At 35.5% G+C, this 16,770-nt stretch overlaps 1 protein-coding gene across 1 annotated transcript in view; it reads right to left on the minus strand.

Moving 5' to 3' along the window:
• The window catches only part of LTN1 (listerin E3 ubiquitin protein ligase 1), a 53,817-nt gene that overhangs the window by 11,180 nt on the left and 25,867 nt on the right, over positions 1–16,770 (minus strand). Inside the window, exons 15-24 of the mRNA XM_046648152.1 lie at positions 16,033–16,177; positions 15,300–15,486; positions 13,625–13,784; positions 12,566–12,670; positions 7,996–8,138; positions 4,172–4,307; positions 3,812–3,956; positions 2,670–2,883; positions 1,956–2,193; positions 1,527–1,601 (exon numbers count right to left, since the gene is read on the minus strand). Of these exons, the coding sequence (XP_046504108.1) occupies positions 1,527–1,601; positions 1,956–2,193; positions 2,670–2,883; positions 3,812–3,956; positions 4,172–4,307; positions 7,996–8,138; positions 12,566–12,670; positions 13,625–13,784; positions 15,300–15,486; positions 16,033–16,177 (1,548 nt within the window). The remainder of the gene's footprint in view (positions 1–1,526; positions 1,602–1,955; positions 2,194–2,669; positions 2,884–3,811; positions 3,957–4,171; positions 4,308–7,995; positions 8,139–12,565; positions 12,671–13,624; positions 13,785–15,299; positions 15,487–16,032; positions 16,178–16,770) is intronic.

Below are 16,770 nucleotides of genomic sequence, written 5' to 3' on the forward strand. Positions count from 1 at the left end.
TATCACACACTCAGAGAAGCTAAACAATTGGTCTAGAGCCCCTCAGCCAGTCGGGAATGATGAGGGGTACCAAGTCCTACCAGGTCCTTTATCATCTGGTGACGGGTAAAGAGATCATAAGACTGTCTTTTCAGGAAAGCAAATTTAACATTTGCATTAATTCATGACAGCGTAAGTTAAATTTCCTGTTTACTAAACTATTGCACTCATCAACACTTTAAGGTGAACTTAAGAGATTCTCAAAAAGTGAAATACTTGCATAAATCTGTCAAATTCTGTTCTCTAGGACACTCCTTGGTGCTCTCCCTTCACCTCTGTGATCTTTCCTCCCTTGTCACGTCCCTCTCTGGGCCCATAAACATAGTGTTCTTCCAGCTTCTGCCCTTAGGTTTTTACCTTCAACACCACCATCTCACCTACCAACCCCCCTCTATCCCATACCAACAGTCACTAGATCTTACAAATACTAGGTCAGATCTCTCTCCACTTTCCACTCTGCCCTCCATGCACCATTATAACTTTTAGAACGGTCTCTACCTCTGCTTGCTTCTTTGTACAATTTATGCTTCATACTATTGCCACAATCAGCTGGCGGTATCCCATCTTTTACCAAATGATGCCCTAAACCCTAAAAGGAAGTCATTTGTAAGGCCTTCATTATCTTAAGTACCCTCCCAGCTTTATCTTCCACTGTACCCTTCCCACCTACTTCACACATATTTGTTCATTTATTCTCTTATTCAACAAATGAGCACTACTCATGTGTCTGCCTTAGGCCAGGAACCACCCTGGGTGCTGTGAGTATAGTTGAGAACAAGAGACAAAAATTCCTTTCTTCACAGAGCTTACATTCCAGTGGAAGAACATATAGACAGTAAAAAAATATGTTAAGAGGTGACTACTCAACTTCCCCAAGCACATCCTGAACATTCCTGCCCCCATGCCTTTGCACATGGTGTTCCCTTAACTTTTACTGTCTTCCCTGCCTGGTGAAATGCTACCTAACCCTAAAGGTCCAGCATGAATGTCTTTTCCTCAAGAGAAAGTCCTCCCTGCCTAGTGCACAGCAGTGTGCCCCCATAACATGCTATCTACCCTTTTTCTTAGCACTTGTCATCCACTGTCTTCTATTACAGGGTAATATTGTCTGTATCAGATTGCAAGCTCCTTAAGAAAAAGAACGTTTACTAAACACTCTATTCTCCCCTCTGCATTTAACTAATACTTTGCACAAAGTGGGTACTCAATAGATATTTGATTTGATCTACTTTTTCTACAGCTACCATGTGGACAAAGAAAGTTTTACTAAATAGTAGCAAATGGAAAATATGATTTAGGAACAATTAAGAGAGAATAATCTTTTTGGACAAACTCTAGATTTCATTTTTATCTCACAGATAATTTTAAAAGATCTGTTGAATGAATATAAACTCTGAATTTAGAGTTTTTATGTTGCCTTGTCTTCTAAAGTCATTATAAGTGAGATGGATTATGAGAATTTAATAAAACAAATTTTAAAAACTTACAGGGCTGGTTCTTCTTCTTCATCTCCGTATGACTTTAGATTATCCTGATCATACTGTGGTAATTCAGGCATCAACCTGGAAATTAGAATATTACTTTAAATTATTTTATATTAAATGTTCATTATTGAATCATGGGTAAGAGCAGAAAGACCAATCCTTATTCTGTAATGAGCACATTTTTTAATGGATTGTTGCTGACATAACTGCATATGGCCAGGACCACCTAAATGTAAACTTTGTATGCAGAACAGTGACCCCAAAGGTTAAAAATTTGGCAACCCTGTTATTGAAATCCATGGTCAAGTTTACTTTTTTTGATTTTTGGTTTTTTACTTTGACTTTTTTTTTTAACAACGAAGAGTTAAAACTACACATATATTCTATTTTTTTAGACCACCATCACATTGATTCAGTTGGAAGAATTCTTACTTGTATAGCATATGATAAACAGCAATTTGCACAGGCCGAGCTCTGAAAAGGAGTAATGGCACCAACGTATTTAACAAAGTCTGCAGATATTCTGGCAAGTTTGTTTTCTGACCAGCAACCAATCTTGCAGGGAGTTTGTGACTCAACAGCTGATCCTTTGGGATATAAGTTAATGTTTCACACATGGGCTTCAGCATTGCATTGTGAAAGGATGTTTCAGATGTATCTTTGCTTTCTCCTGATGACAAAAAGGGAAGAAACATGCACAGCCCAAAAGAAAATGAGTAATACAGCTTGGGTGATTCACAGACAATCAAATATTATTGAAGAAAATAAAATAAAAACATGACAAACGTTAGAGCAGTTCTAACTAGAAATATGAACTGAATATATATTTCAGATAATCTCAATTGTTTAACGACTTCTATTATCTCATCCTTAAAAAAAGAGAGATTTTGAGTTATAAATAATCAATTCATGTTACATGAATTGTTATTACTTTAATTTGCAATGATCTTTGAATACCTTACCATTTTTTCAATTCTTGTCTGTAAAGTGGAAGCATATATGATGCTTCTGAGATGCCAAGCTTTCTCTCTGGCTCTTTTCTTTTACTATTTTGTATTGTTTGACTTAAAAATCCAAAGTTTTTGTTTTGAATTTTTCAACAAGTCATTTTTAATGAATCTCAATATTACTCCCTTTTTCACTTGCCTGTAACATTTACCAAAAGAGGTAAAAGCAAACTGTGGATGCCTTGGGAAAAAAATTCTTTCCATTCATTGATTAGATTTACAGGAAGGTTGCCAGTGGTATCCAGAGTTGTGGAATCAAAAAAAGCACTGAGCTCGCAGGCCAGATCACAGCTGACACAGGCGAACAGTTGTACAAGTGGAACCGAATACAGCGCTTGATTCTCGCTTGTTGTCTGAAGGGACGAAAATGAAACAGGTAAGCACATTTCTACCAGAACACCACCAAGTAAGGCAATAAAGAGAAGTCCCTTTCATTCCTCTAAACTTAAAACAAAAAGCAGTTGAAGTGTATAGTCTCAGGAGACATTTACATATTTTAGTATGCAAATAACTCTTTTTCAAAATTAAATACTAGGAATCAGAATCAACCCATTTATTCTGAAATACTCTGTTTTATTTCTAAAACTATGAAAGAAAACAGTATCAATTGCGATTTATCAGGTGACATACATTGAAGACATCTATAATCCTCTCAGGAGCCCTACTAATTGGGCATTATTAAGTTCTTTTAAAATAAGGAAACTGAAGCTCAATTAGTCAAGTTTGAAACCCTAAGCCACACAGCTAACAGCAAGCAAAGTGGAGATTCAGACCAGTTCAACCCTGAGTGACTTGCTGTGTCAAAGCCCACAACTCTTACACATCTGGTTGCTTTGGGTCATAAAAAGAACACTAATTTCCTCTGCATTTGCTTGATCTCTAACACATTATTCTGGCAATACTGACATAATACATTTTAAGAATAATTTAATTCAAATCAAAAAGATCAAAAAACTTTCACAAAAAGATAAAACCTGAAAGGGCTGTGCTACAAATATTATATTATAATAGAATGAGCTAATGGAGAGAACGTTTTAATAGCAGTTAGGAGATTTCATCACTAAATGATACTGGTAGACATTAAATCTCTATCATTTTACTGTTCTGTCAAATAGTAGCTGGTGAAGTACATCTACAAAGTGTTTAAATGTTTGCAAAGGAGCTAATTATAATCACAATCATTACTGCAAGGATAAGATGAGTAAACAGTTCTGGCATAGAGATACACACAAAGACTCAAGAGGTGATGTCAAGAGGTGATGACACATCAAGTCCATTTACCTCCAGCCAAGCCAACATGGAGCACATGATGAAGTCCCACTCACTCTCTGCTAAAGGAGACGAGCAGTATTTCAGAAACAGGGAGAGGAACCGGATTATTTCTATATTTACACCCAGTATCTCTGGACTTACTTCTGATAGATTACTACGATAAAGACAAACACAAAACAAAACAAGAAAAGCATTAAATAATTACACAGACATTCAATTTGAAAATATTCTATTTTAAATCTTATATACTTATAAAAGACTGACTTAAATGTCTGACATCCTTTTACTCTACAAAACTGTGACTCTAAGATACACAGTCTAGCTCCACATTGTATATGGGGGGAAAACATACTATAAAGTATCACCTACCAACTGAAAAGAAAAATATCTTCATGATCTTTCTTCCAGGATATTAGAATTTTTAATATACCATGTAATAGTTCTTCATCATCTATGCTTCTGGTTTGCAGACAAGAATTGAAAATGGCAAGATGTCCAAAACCTCCTAAAGTAAAATTCAAAATGAAAATTAAAAATTTTGTTTTAATTGTATTGCTACTACAAAAAAGTCTACTTTGAGATAGGTCAGAAACTGCCTTGAGAAATGCTCAGGTTTAGAACTTTAAAAAGGGTTTATATGAAAGAGTCAACCAAGGAGCTTATAAGCTCCACAGGGCAGACCCTGTCTCCATACCCAGCACCTAGCACAAAAAAGAGAAGGGTGGAGGGAGTGAATGATACTGTCCTTTAAACCAACCTATGCTGTTTTTCATTTTGGTTTCTAAAGTATAGGACTTACTCAGCTACTCACCTCCCAAATAAAAACAAAAAACCCATAGCTACAGTACAAAGTTAAATACGGATGAAAAAGAGAACACAGTGTTCCATAATTTGCACATTCACTCAATAAGCATCTACTATGTCTGGAAAGCTCTTATGGGGTTCTCACACTTTAGAATCCCTGGATCCTTCTTATCCTTCAACTCTCAGCTTAAATATTGATGCCACTCTATGAAATGCCCAAGTATATAAAGTATGCCCCTCTGCATTTCTCTACTCTCAAATATCATTTGTTTGTTGCTGTTATAGCACTAATATTCGTTTACTTATTTATTATTATCTCCTCAATTAGAAAGTAAGCTCCATGAAAGCAGGAACCTTGTCTGTCTGTCTTACCAGTCCATACGTCCCCTAGCACAATGCCTGTGCAGAGACATTTATTTTGACTGATTAAAGGAAGAAAGAATAAATGAATGAATACAAGTTACACTGCTAGATGCTGGGGAGAGAAAGCTGAACAAAATTTAGTCCCTAAAGGGACTCATCCAGCAGTACTGGCAGCCTCAAAAACAAATTAGAATATCATATGGACAAAGATTGGGAGCCCAAAACAGGAAACAACTATCTCCATCTAGATTGAGGCAAAAAAGGCTTCCCAAAATTAGTGTTTGAACCAGGATTCGTCAAAAGATAAGTAAGAGTCTACAAGACTAGCAAAGGAGCACTCCATGGAGCGCTAAGGCACCAAGTTGTAAAAAGCATAGACTATTCAAAAATCATGAGACTGTAGCATCGCCAGGGTCCAGGGTGGAAGCAAAAGAGGTAAAACTCAAGAGATCAGTTGCAGTAAGACGGTAAAACGTCTAACAGGCCAAACTAAGGACTTAGGTTTTCATCCTGTAGGCAAAAGGGAACCAAGGAAGAAAGAAAGAAAAAAAAAATGTATAGTGTATTCAACCTTCCTTGCAAACAGAAGAGGCTCAAATGTAATCAGAAATAACTGATTTTCTAACAACTAAAAAGTATTTGTTAGCTAATTCTGTTTCATCACTTTGGCTGGAAGAATAAAATTGACTGTCAAATCTAAAACACAATCCTCCTTCTGTTGGGGTTCCGCACAGCTGTGCACCTTCTGGTCTTTCTGGTCTGGGTGAGCAGCACACAGCTGTGTGACACCGCAGCCCTATCTCCTGCCCCTTCTTCCTTTCTGCCATCCTTCAGTTATAACGAGTTAGAGAAATCACCTACATTCCCTTTAGACACTCCTTTCCTCTATGTACAGTCAGTTCAACTGCATCCCCATCCCGCAACAGCAAATCCTAACCTAATCCCACAGTCTACCTCCGTAGGTGAATTCAACCATAAAGCTTAATGCCATGAAAATTTGTGATATTGGTTGGCCCTTGGTGCCATGTGGCAATTCTTTCTGATTAATGTTTTGATGGGCATCTTATTCTTCTGCTATTTCAAATTTTCACTACCATTCTTAAAATCTACAATCCAGCTTCCACTCATTCACTGACCTAGCCTGAAGAGACATGGCGCTTATTAAGAACACACGAAGTTCCCAACCCCCTCCACATCCACACCTACATCCATCCTCCATTTCCCCTTTCCAGGTCTCAGAAGACAGTCACTCCACCTACATAAGGGTCCTATCTTGTAACTATGCTTTAGATCCCAGCCTATGTGCCCTCCGCTCCCATCTTCTCACTTGGAACTATCATCTATTCTTTCCTGTCTCTATCTTCTATTCCCCCTTCTCCTCACAACATATATTTCCCAAACTCTGACCTTGTATTCATCTCCAGCTTTCACCCTCTTTCTATATTCCTTTTCACCAAACACCTAGAACAGACTATCTGCCTCAATTTTCTCACCACTATTCATTCCAACAACACCAAAGTCAATGGACACTTTTCAGTCCCTAATTTTATTTAACTTTCTGTGGCATTTAACACAGGTGATGAATATTACCTAAAATTCCTCCTCTGCTCTTTTCTTTATCTTTAGTCCTTATTCTCAAGTCTCCCTTCACCCACATACCCCTTAAACCTATGTACTGGTGTTCCCTTGGTATTCCATTCACTCTCCCTAGATAAGCTCATCCTCATTTATAGATTATACTACTACCACCTACATGATGTGGACTTCAAAAGTAGTATTCCCATCCAGTCAACAGCCTATTGCTTACCAAAAATCTCCATTTGAATATGTATTCCATAGCCACCTTAACCTAATGTGTCTAAAACTTAACATCAGATCCCTGTATACTTCTTACCCATCCTCCTCCCAATCCTCAAGTCTGCCATAGGGTTTTCTATAAGATCTAATGGTACTTTCATCTACCCTATCCAGAAATACAAACACAGAGCCCCATCAATTCTATTTCCTTAATCTCTTTCATTTCCATGTCCTCTGTTCCATCTATGCCTTGATTTAAGCTCTCTTTCTCTCTCATTAGGACTATTCTAATAGCTTCCTATCTGGTCTTCTACCCCCATTCTCTCTCTCTCACACCCACCCATCAGACAGCTGTCTAAACAATCTTTCTAACGTAAATGTGATAGTCTTACTACTCTCCTACTTAATGTGGGCCAATAGCTCCTTTCTGCTTACCGTTTAAAGTCTAAACTCCTTAACCTACAAAATCAGGCATTTATGATGTGTGCCTGGCCAGTTCTCAAAATCCATCTTCTTGTGTATCCTAACACCCTTTGTTCCCAACCTTCTACCTTAATTGCCAAACTGAACCATCTACACTCTTACGTTTTTGTGTACCTGCACTGCTCTTCCCCAACTATGTTCATATCAAAACTATCCTTCATCACTCAGTTGAAATGTTTCTCTTTGTGAAATTGCCATTGACACCTCAAAGCAGAGTGGACAACTCCTTTTCTGTCACTTTCACACATAGGACATCTTTTTGCTACATCAGTTATCACATAATATAACTTTATGTCTGTTTTCTCTACAAAAGGAACATAGCCAGCACTCCATAAGTGTTTATTAAGTTATAAACAAATGAAGTAATAGAGTGCAGAGTATCCAAAAAGTTTAAAATATAACAAAAGGTATTCCCTCTTTTGCCTTTATATGTTCAACCATTGGTTGACGAGGGAGAAATGAGGCACAGCTAAAAAAGCTATAGAAGGAAAAGAAATGATTAGAGGGTACTTGTGATTGTAAATCTTCCCTTAAGGCTGTAGCATTTCTGTACTGCAAAATGATAATACCCACTCTCCAATGACACTCATGCTATTGACTCTCAATTTGTTATGTAGCAAAAATATAAACTAGGAATAAATCAGTTATAATTCAATTTATCTCTGCTAGGCTGGGTTTAGATATTAAGAAACACTTCTTTTATCTTAAGCAATAATTAATGAAATATTTATTATCAAGCAACTAACCATTAGTACTGCAAAGATCTTCCTTAGTCCAGGCCAAAAGGGCAGGTATACATTGAGCAATGAATTCTTTCTTGTCTTCTTTTGACAAAAACGGACAGAGACTTTGAATGGTATGCATATTACCTTCTGTTAGTGGAAAAAAACTGTTTAAAGAAAAAGTATGAATTATATTTATCCTAAATATGCAGTTATTTCAGAAAATTCCTCTTATTCAGACTATTCAAAAAGACTAATAATTCCACTATATAAAATAATTGTACAGAAAAAAAATAAAAGAAACTATGAAAAGAGATTGACATTTGCTGATTCTGAATGATGAAATTGTGGATAATTATTTTTTGCTGCTGCTTTCTTGTTTTTTATGTTTCTAATTTTTAATATAAGCATATATAATTTTTCCCCTATGTATAATTTTAAAATTATACAGACAATACATGATCATGCTCTAAGAGTCAAATGATTCAATTTAAACTGTACTAGTTGCGTGTCCTTTCTATGAACTGATAATTCATATTTGTGCATATATATAGTTGGGTTTTATTTACATAATGAGATCACACTAAACATACTGTTGAATTATTTGCCATTCATACACTTTGTAGATCTTTCCATGTCAGAACATATGGATATAAATTATTCTTGTTTTAAAGCTACATAAGTAAATTTCTTAAAAAACAAAAATATCCCACACTATCATAATTTAACTATTTTCCTATTAGTGAACATTTAGGGATTTTCACCCAATTTTTGCTCTTACAAGTAATGATGCAATAAATGTCCTTGGGCAGATAGCATTCTGAATATGTGCAAATACCTCTTTAGGTTAGATTCCTACAGGTAGAATTGCAAGATCAAAGGATGTGAATGTATCATATTTTGGTAATTTCAAATTGCTTTCCAAAAAGTGTAATCAATTTACACTCTCACCAAAAGTGTAGAAGTGTGACTGTTTTGTTGAACATTTAATGAATCTTTTTAATTCCTGGCAACGTGGCGCACAAAATGTGCTTCTTTTGGGGGCCAGCCCCATGGTGTAGTGGTTAAGTTCAATGCATTCTGCTTCAGCAGCCCAGGTTTACGGGTTCGGATCACAGGTGCAGACCTACACCACCTGTCAGCCATGCTGTGACAGCGACTCACATACAAAATAGAGAAAGACTGGCATAGATGGTAGCTCAGGGCTAAGTGTCCTCAAGCAAAAAAAAGAAGATTAGCAACAGATGTTAGTTAGCTCAGGGCAAATCTTCCTCAGCAAAAAAACAAAATGTGTTTCTTTTCATTTTTATTTGTCATTAATATTAGTAAGGCATATCCTTTCATATTTCATATTTCATAAATAAATTACAGTAGCTCCCCCTGATCCATGGTTTCACTTTCTGTGGTTCCAATCACCCAGTCAGTTCTGGTCTGAAAATATGGATGGAAAAATTCCATCCATGGAAAAATGGAAAAAGATGGAAAATTCCAGAAATGAACAATTCATAAATTTTAAATTGTGTGCTGTTCTGAATAGCATGATGAAATTTTATGCCATTCAGCTCCATCCCACCCTGGACATGAATCATCCCTTTGTCCAGTGTATCCACAATGGGTCACCAGTAGTCACTTAGTAGCCGTCTCTGTTATCAGATCGACTGTCACAGTATTGCAGTGCTTGTGTGCACGTAACCCTTATTTTTCTTAATAATGGCTCCAAAGCACAAGAGTAGTGATGCTGGCAATTTGGATATGCCAAAGAGAAGCCATATAACCCTTCCTTTAAGTGAAAAGTTTAAAGTTCTCGACTTAATAAGGAAAGGGAAAAAAATTATATGCTGAGGTTGCTGTGATCTATGGTAACTTTTATTAAGTATATCATTATAATTGTTCTATTGTATTATTAGTTGTTGTTAATCTCATACTGTGCATAGTTTATAAATTAAACTTTATCACAGGTATGTATGTATAGGAAAAAACATAGTATATATGGGGTTCAGTACTATCCATGGTTTCAGGCATTCTCTAGGGGTCTTGGAATGTATCCCCTACAAATAAGGGGGGACTACATTTTATCTATGAATTACCTGTTCAAGTCCTTGACACATTTTTCAATTTGAATAGTTTTACTAATTAATAGTAGCTATTTATATATCATGGATATTAATTCTTTGTTAATTTGCAAATGTTTTCTCCCACTTCGTCACCTGTCCTTTAACCTTTGTTTATTGTACTTTTGTCATACAAAAGTCTTCTTTCTTTTTTAAAAAGTTTTTAATTGTGGTAAAATATATGTAATAAAATTTACCACATTAACTATTTTTAAGTGTACAGTTCAGTATTGTTAAGTACAATCACATTATTTTGCAGCCAATTTCCAGGACTCTTTTCATCTCACAAAACTGAAACTCTACCCATTAAACAAGAACTCCCCATGTCCTCTCCCCTCAGCTCCTGGCAACCCACCATTCTATTTTCTATCTCTATGAATTTGACTGTTCTAGGTACCTCATATAAGAAGAATCATAATGTATTTGTCTTTTGGTAACTGGTTTATTTCACTTAGCAATGTCCTCAAGGCTCATCCACATTGAAGCACGACAGAATTTCTTTCCAAGTCTGAATAATATTCCATTGTATTATATACCACATTTTTGTTTATCCAATCATCTGCTGATGGGCACCTAAGTTGCTAGAAGTTTCCATTTTTACAAAATGAAATATCTATCATTTCTTTTAAGGATTCTGGGTTTTGCGCTTTGCTTAAGATCTTCCCCATGCCAAGACGATACAAGCTCTCTTCTTCTCCCGTAATACTTTTATAGCTCTGTTCTTTATAATTAGTTTTCATCTCAACTTTATTTTTATGTATAATGTAAAGGAGTGGTCTTGCTATTTTTTTCAAACACATATCCAATTTTCTAATATCATTTATTACTGACTCACCTCACTGATTTGAAAGGCCACCTGTATCAAAAACTAAAATCTCATATATGTGTGGATTAGTTTCTGGACTCTGTATCTGATCTACTGGTTGTCTACTCACCAATTTCATACTGCTTAATTACTGTATTGGCAAAGCAAGTCCTTTTCAATTTTCTCTTTCAGAAATCTCCCAGCTATTTTCGAGCATTTTTTCCTTCAAATGCATATGATGATTAAAACAAAAACAGTTTCTCAAAAAAAGTTGCTAAAATTTTGACTGAGATTGCATTGAAATTATCGATTCATACAACCATTTTACAATTATCTTCCCACCTTTTGTGATCTTTACTAAACTTTTATAATTATAATTTTGTGTTATATTTATTTCTAGGTATTTACAGTTTTGTTGTCATTGTGAATAGAATCTCTTTTTTCCTATGCCATTTTTTAATTGATTATTACTAGTAAATAAGAAAGTTATTGCTTTTTGTATGTCAAGTATATATCCATCTCATTAGTAATTATTTCTAATAGTTCTTTAATTCTCTATTATTTTTATAATCAGAAAAAAATTTAATTATGCTGAATAAAAAAAACAATATCAAAAGGTCATATGCTGTACGATTCCATTTATATAACATTCCTAAATGATATAAGTATATGGAGGGAGAACAGATTACTAGTTGCCAGAGATGAGGAGAATGGGAGGAAGGGAGGTGGCTGTAGCTATAACAGGGTAACACAAGACATCCTCTATCCTGTAGCTTAGACTGTGGTGGTGGTGGTCACACATGTGATCTACACAGAACACACACACAAATGAGTGCATGTAAACTTGGTCGTTGGATTGTATCAATGCCATTTTCTTGGTTGTGAAACTGTACCAAAGTTACGCAAAATGGTACCACCAGAGGAAAGTGAATGAAGGATATATGGAATCTCTTTGTATTATTTCTTATAATTGCATATGAATCTATAATTACCTCAAAATAATGTTTTAAAAATTTGTAAATAAGACTAAAATAATCGAAATTTAGTTTACAGTTCTACTGTATGAGAACATACACATATCATCACTTCACAATTCTTCTTGGTAAATAAGTAAGTTCAAAATGCCTCTCGGTAAATTTCAGCTAAGTGTTTAATTTGAATGCCCAGCTTCTCTAGTACGATCAATTCTAGTAGATCTCTAGGATGTCCAATCCCATAATCTATTTCTTTGTCTTAAGAACACATTTATTGCATTTCTAGAATATACTTCAAAGGGATGATCCTTATTTAAGAGAAAAGTAAGTAACTTTTCCTATCACTTCCATAGCAAATAAAGTGATGGAAGAAGGATGTTAGGGAGGGCGAAAAAAAAAGATTTCTACCAAAAAGATTTCAGGGGAAAAAAGAATGTGTCTATGAAATGCTAATTGTTTAAAACAAGTATAAAATTCCAAAACAAAATGTTATAAAGTCAAAAGTGCTTATTATAAAAGGTGTGTCCCAAACTTAAAACAACTGAAATTGTTTTAAAGTCTTTAATTCTCATTTCCTTTAATCTAATTTCTTCATTTCCTAAACGCTGTTTTCTTCATTTATTAGAAATTTTTTGTTAGTTGGGGGTTGCCAAGGTGACCAATTACAATAAATTACAAAATAAAAACATTTTAAATAAGAATACCATTCTTTTCTCCTATAATGCCGTTTTACTTCATCAGATGAAACGCTTCGGGAAAGGATCAACTTAGCAATAATAAGAGACCATAGGGTGCCATTTTCCCTGGACCTAAAAAAGGGAAAAAAAATTCCATTTTGAAAATGTACTTACGATTGTAAGGTAACTGTTTACCTGGATTCCTTCTACAGAAGTAAATAAATCACCTTCTGAGGGTATCAGTTCACAAACGACTTTTGCACTGAAACAACTGTCATTATCAAAAGGACTGGGAGCTTAGGCTTCTGAAACTTTTTCACAACTGGTACTGAACTCTCACCCCCAGACAATCCCAAAGGCCCTCAAGTCGCAATAGCGGAGATGACTTTAAAAATTAGGATTGAGGACCTGGGGCTACAGCTGGGAAAAGGACATATCCCAGAGGACACCTGGGCTGGTTTAAATTGAGGAACCAAAGAGGTATTGACATCTGCTGAAGAAAGTTCTGAGTTTTGAGCACGTGGAGTAGAACTGAAGAGGAAGACCTGTTCAGCCTGGGGCCTCTGATACTGCAAAGCATACTCAAAATACTATCGGCAAGCGAAAAACTCTTAAAGAGAATGCAGTGCAACACAGTAATTTTAACAAGTTGACTTCTAACTGCTATAACCTCTATGACTCTGTTTCCCTACTGACTTCCTCATCTTGGGGGAGAGTTTTGTGGTTATAATATTAAGACACACCTGTAACAACAAGCTAGGTAAAAGCTTAAATTTGAGAGTAGTGAGAGGATGGCTCACAGATGACAAATTAAAACAACTTCTACAGGTTTCTATTTCTTTCATCAACATCTGTCCCTTGAATGAATTTATGGATTTAATAACACAGGCAAAGTCCAAATATCTCCCCAGAAGAGTAAATCAAGTACTTAGTTTCCACAAAGTATTTATCATTAACAATTGGGATTAATTTAGATCAAACCCTCTGATTGAAAGATGAGCATGAAGTGGGCTTACATTTTACTGAAACAAAGCCATAAACTAGTAAAACAGTCACTAAAAAAATGGAAATTGAAAGGATTCTCACCTGTTAAATAACAGCTGCAAAAGGCCAGAAGTATTACCAAGACCACATAAGTTATCATACGTAATATTCATTTTTTGAAGCATTTCACAAAATCCAGTTAGAAAAATAGGTGGATTGTCTAATTCTTCACACCACTGCAGTGAATACAGCAGTTCTGCAACTAACAGAAAGGACAACATGTTATCAAGTGTGTGTGTGAATAGACCTTTCCATCATTTGCACGGCTATGCCCCATTTTCTAACACTGCTATGCCCACTAATCTCAAAATATCTATTAACCGATTTCAAATCTGCTTTGAGACGTTCAATGATAGTGCAAACTGAGAAAATTTTTCTGATAAAATACCACTCTTCTCCCAAATCTTACTTGGTCCCTTTTCTGATTAGTTAAGAATGTGACAGGGACCTACGTTACCAGAGATACTAGAGGAATCTTCCTACTATTTTTGCCACAAGTGGTAAGTTGCATACAGGATAAACAAACAACGGACCCAAGAGGTGAGATGAGAAGTTCAAGCCAATGTGTTAAGAAATGGGAGACAGCATGATACAGTAAACAGGGTCTCGGTGACAGTCTGGTCTGGATGCAAATGAGCTGTATACTTAGTTATCAACTAGGATACTACAATCCACCTCTCGAGACTGTTATGAGAATTAAATAACCAACATCTGTCACAAAACCTGGCATATCATAGGTTTTTAATACATAATTAGCCATACCTCTCTTTCATAAAGCCATGTATGGATTTTGGAGTCAGAAAACTTGAGACCTGGTTCAAAATCTAATCCTATCCCTTACAAGCTAAATAACTCTAATCAAGTCAAGATAAGATAAACAACAATAATAATATCTAACCCATAGGGTTGTGATAAGATTAAATACATAATGTTGTCAGTGTGTAATTAGTAACACAAATAACAAAAATAATTACAAAAAATATTACTCTAATTTCCAGTTTTGTTTCTGGACAGAGTCACTCTGTGAGCAATGTAAACTGTAGGCTAATGTCCTTGCTCTTAACTGCTTATGGAGCTGGCTAACCAAAAGAGGTGTTCCAGCTCTCTTCCACAGGGCATATCTTGTCCTCTACTAGTGACTGTGTTACAGCTGACGTGTTACAAACAAGACTGACACAGGAATTATACAAATCCTCTACCTTTAATACCATTTTGTACAGGTCACCCTGCTACTTACAATTCTACACTATTTCCTGAAACGGAGGAATTCTCAGAAATCCTAAATCTTCTTGAGATTCAACATCTCAACCTCCACTTGCCAGGAAAAATACTATAGCCCTATGAGTACAAGGTGTAGTGGTTCAAAACTTAACTGAAAATTCAGAATCCTTGATGAAACACCAGACTCAATCATTTTCTTTAGGGTTACGTGCCATAGGATCTGCTTATATTGATGTCATGCCAATATTGATCTTATACCAAATTCTGCTCTACAGCTAACAAGATTACAGCAAGATTTCAATCTGTTTCCACCTGATTTGCAATTTAACACTCAGCACTTAAGTAACCTCAAGTTTCTCATCACTAAAATAGTTAACAGGAGCCGAAGATCTTTGATTCTTTAAAGATTTAAATTGCAGTGTACAAAATTATTTCAGAATTAAAATTATTTCAAAATTTATATTTATATTATATCTGAATGCTCATATATACTTACTTATTTTCTCTAGCTCATTATTTTCTAGGACTATTTCCTTTTTCAGGGCAACTAATATCATTTTGCTCAATAATGCTGAAGTACACAAATGGCTGGGAAGTTTCTTTGTATCTTGTTCTTTAAAATCTGTTTTGAAACACTCATAATTCAAACTCAATCTTCCTTCTAAAAGAGGTCTATGCAACCACTGTAAAAAGAATACATTAAATTATACACAAACGCATTAGATATTCTAAATTATTTACTACCTATGCAATTAAGACTGTATAAAAATGAAGTTATTAGATTATCTTCAAAATGTTACTAGAGTAACATCAAAAATGAAGTTGTTACTAGTTTATTAGTCAAACCACAGAAGCCTAGAAGTTTGGTTTCTACTAAAGGAAATTATCAACATGTGTATTTTCTTAAGACTCCTTCAGGACAGAACTTGGTCTTATTCACCTTGTACCATGCCAACTGCCAGTGGCAACTGCTGTCTTGCAAACAGCAAACATCCAATACATGGGCATTCAGAGACAAAGAGGCAAAGTAAGATACTAATTTCATTTCATTTCTTCCCCAGAATAAAACAAAAGATACTCATTTCATTTATCTTTTTCCCTTCCCCAGAATAAAATGATACTGACTTCATTTACCTTTTTTTTCTTCCCCAGAATAAAATTAAAACATTTAACCTTGCATTCAATCCAAACTTCAGAATGAGATAAGCACTCTCTAATCTCAAACATACCTGTATAGGAAGAGACTGTCTCATCTTTTCCCACTCACTGTTGTTTGGCATTACACTTCCAATATAAACTCCCACAAGATAGGTATCTTCACTCTCCACAAGTGCATTTAGCAAGTCATCAACAGTAGACAAGAGGACTTGAAGACTGAAAATAATGCGAAAACATAACTGTTGTAGTTATGCTATGACTAACTTGAAGACCTTGGTACACATTAAATACTGTGAACAGTTAATAGCTTACCTGAACAAAAAGACAAATAAAAATAAAGTGACCCCTCTACTCACCCCACCAACATTCACACAGTCAAATTGGGGATTTAATCCAACATTTATGATTTGAAACTGAGTGCTGCTTCTATCTCAGAATGAAGGGAACCTGACCTATTTCCGATCAGATATTTCTCAAATATAGTTACCTTATTCCATGAAAATAACAGGATGACCAGAAAAAGATTTGGCCCAATCCAAATAGCCCCTGGATGCATTCTTCTACTTTTCACTTTTACATATGGATTTAGGTATGAGATATGAAATATATTTTCCATTCCACACTTTAAAACAGTGGTTACCAGAACCCCAGAAAATACAATCACTATGTGTGGTGGCCATGAGAGGTTACACTGACAATCCACATCAGCCTAAGACACAAGGTAGCGCCACCATCACATCACTGACCATAAATTAGGAGTCTAGCAGATATGCTATAACAAGACATTCTTCAATTAAGCGAGTCTAAGT

Source organism: Equus quagga, chromosome 21 (genome assembly GCF_021613505.1).
Source record: "Equus quagga isolate Etosha38 chromosome 21, UCLA_HA_Equagga_1.0, whole genome shotgun sequence".
In the NCBI taxonomy this organism is placed as follows: domain Eukaryota; kingdom Metazoa; phylum Chordata; class Mammalia; order Perissodactyla; family Equidae; genus Equus; species Equus quagga.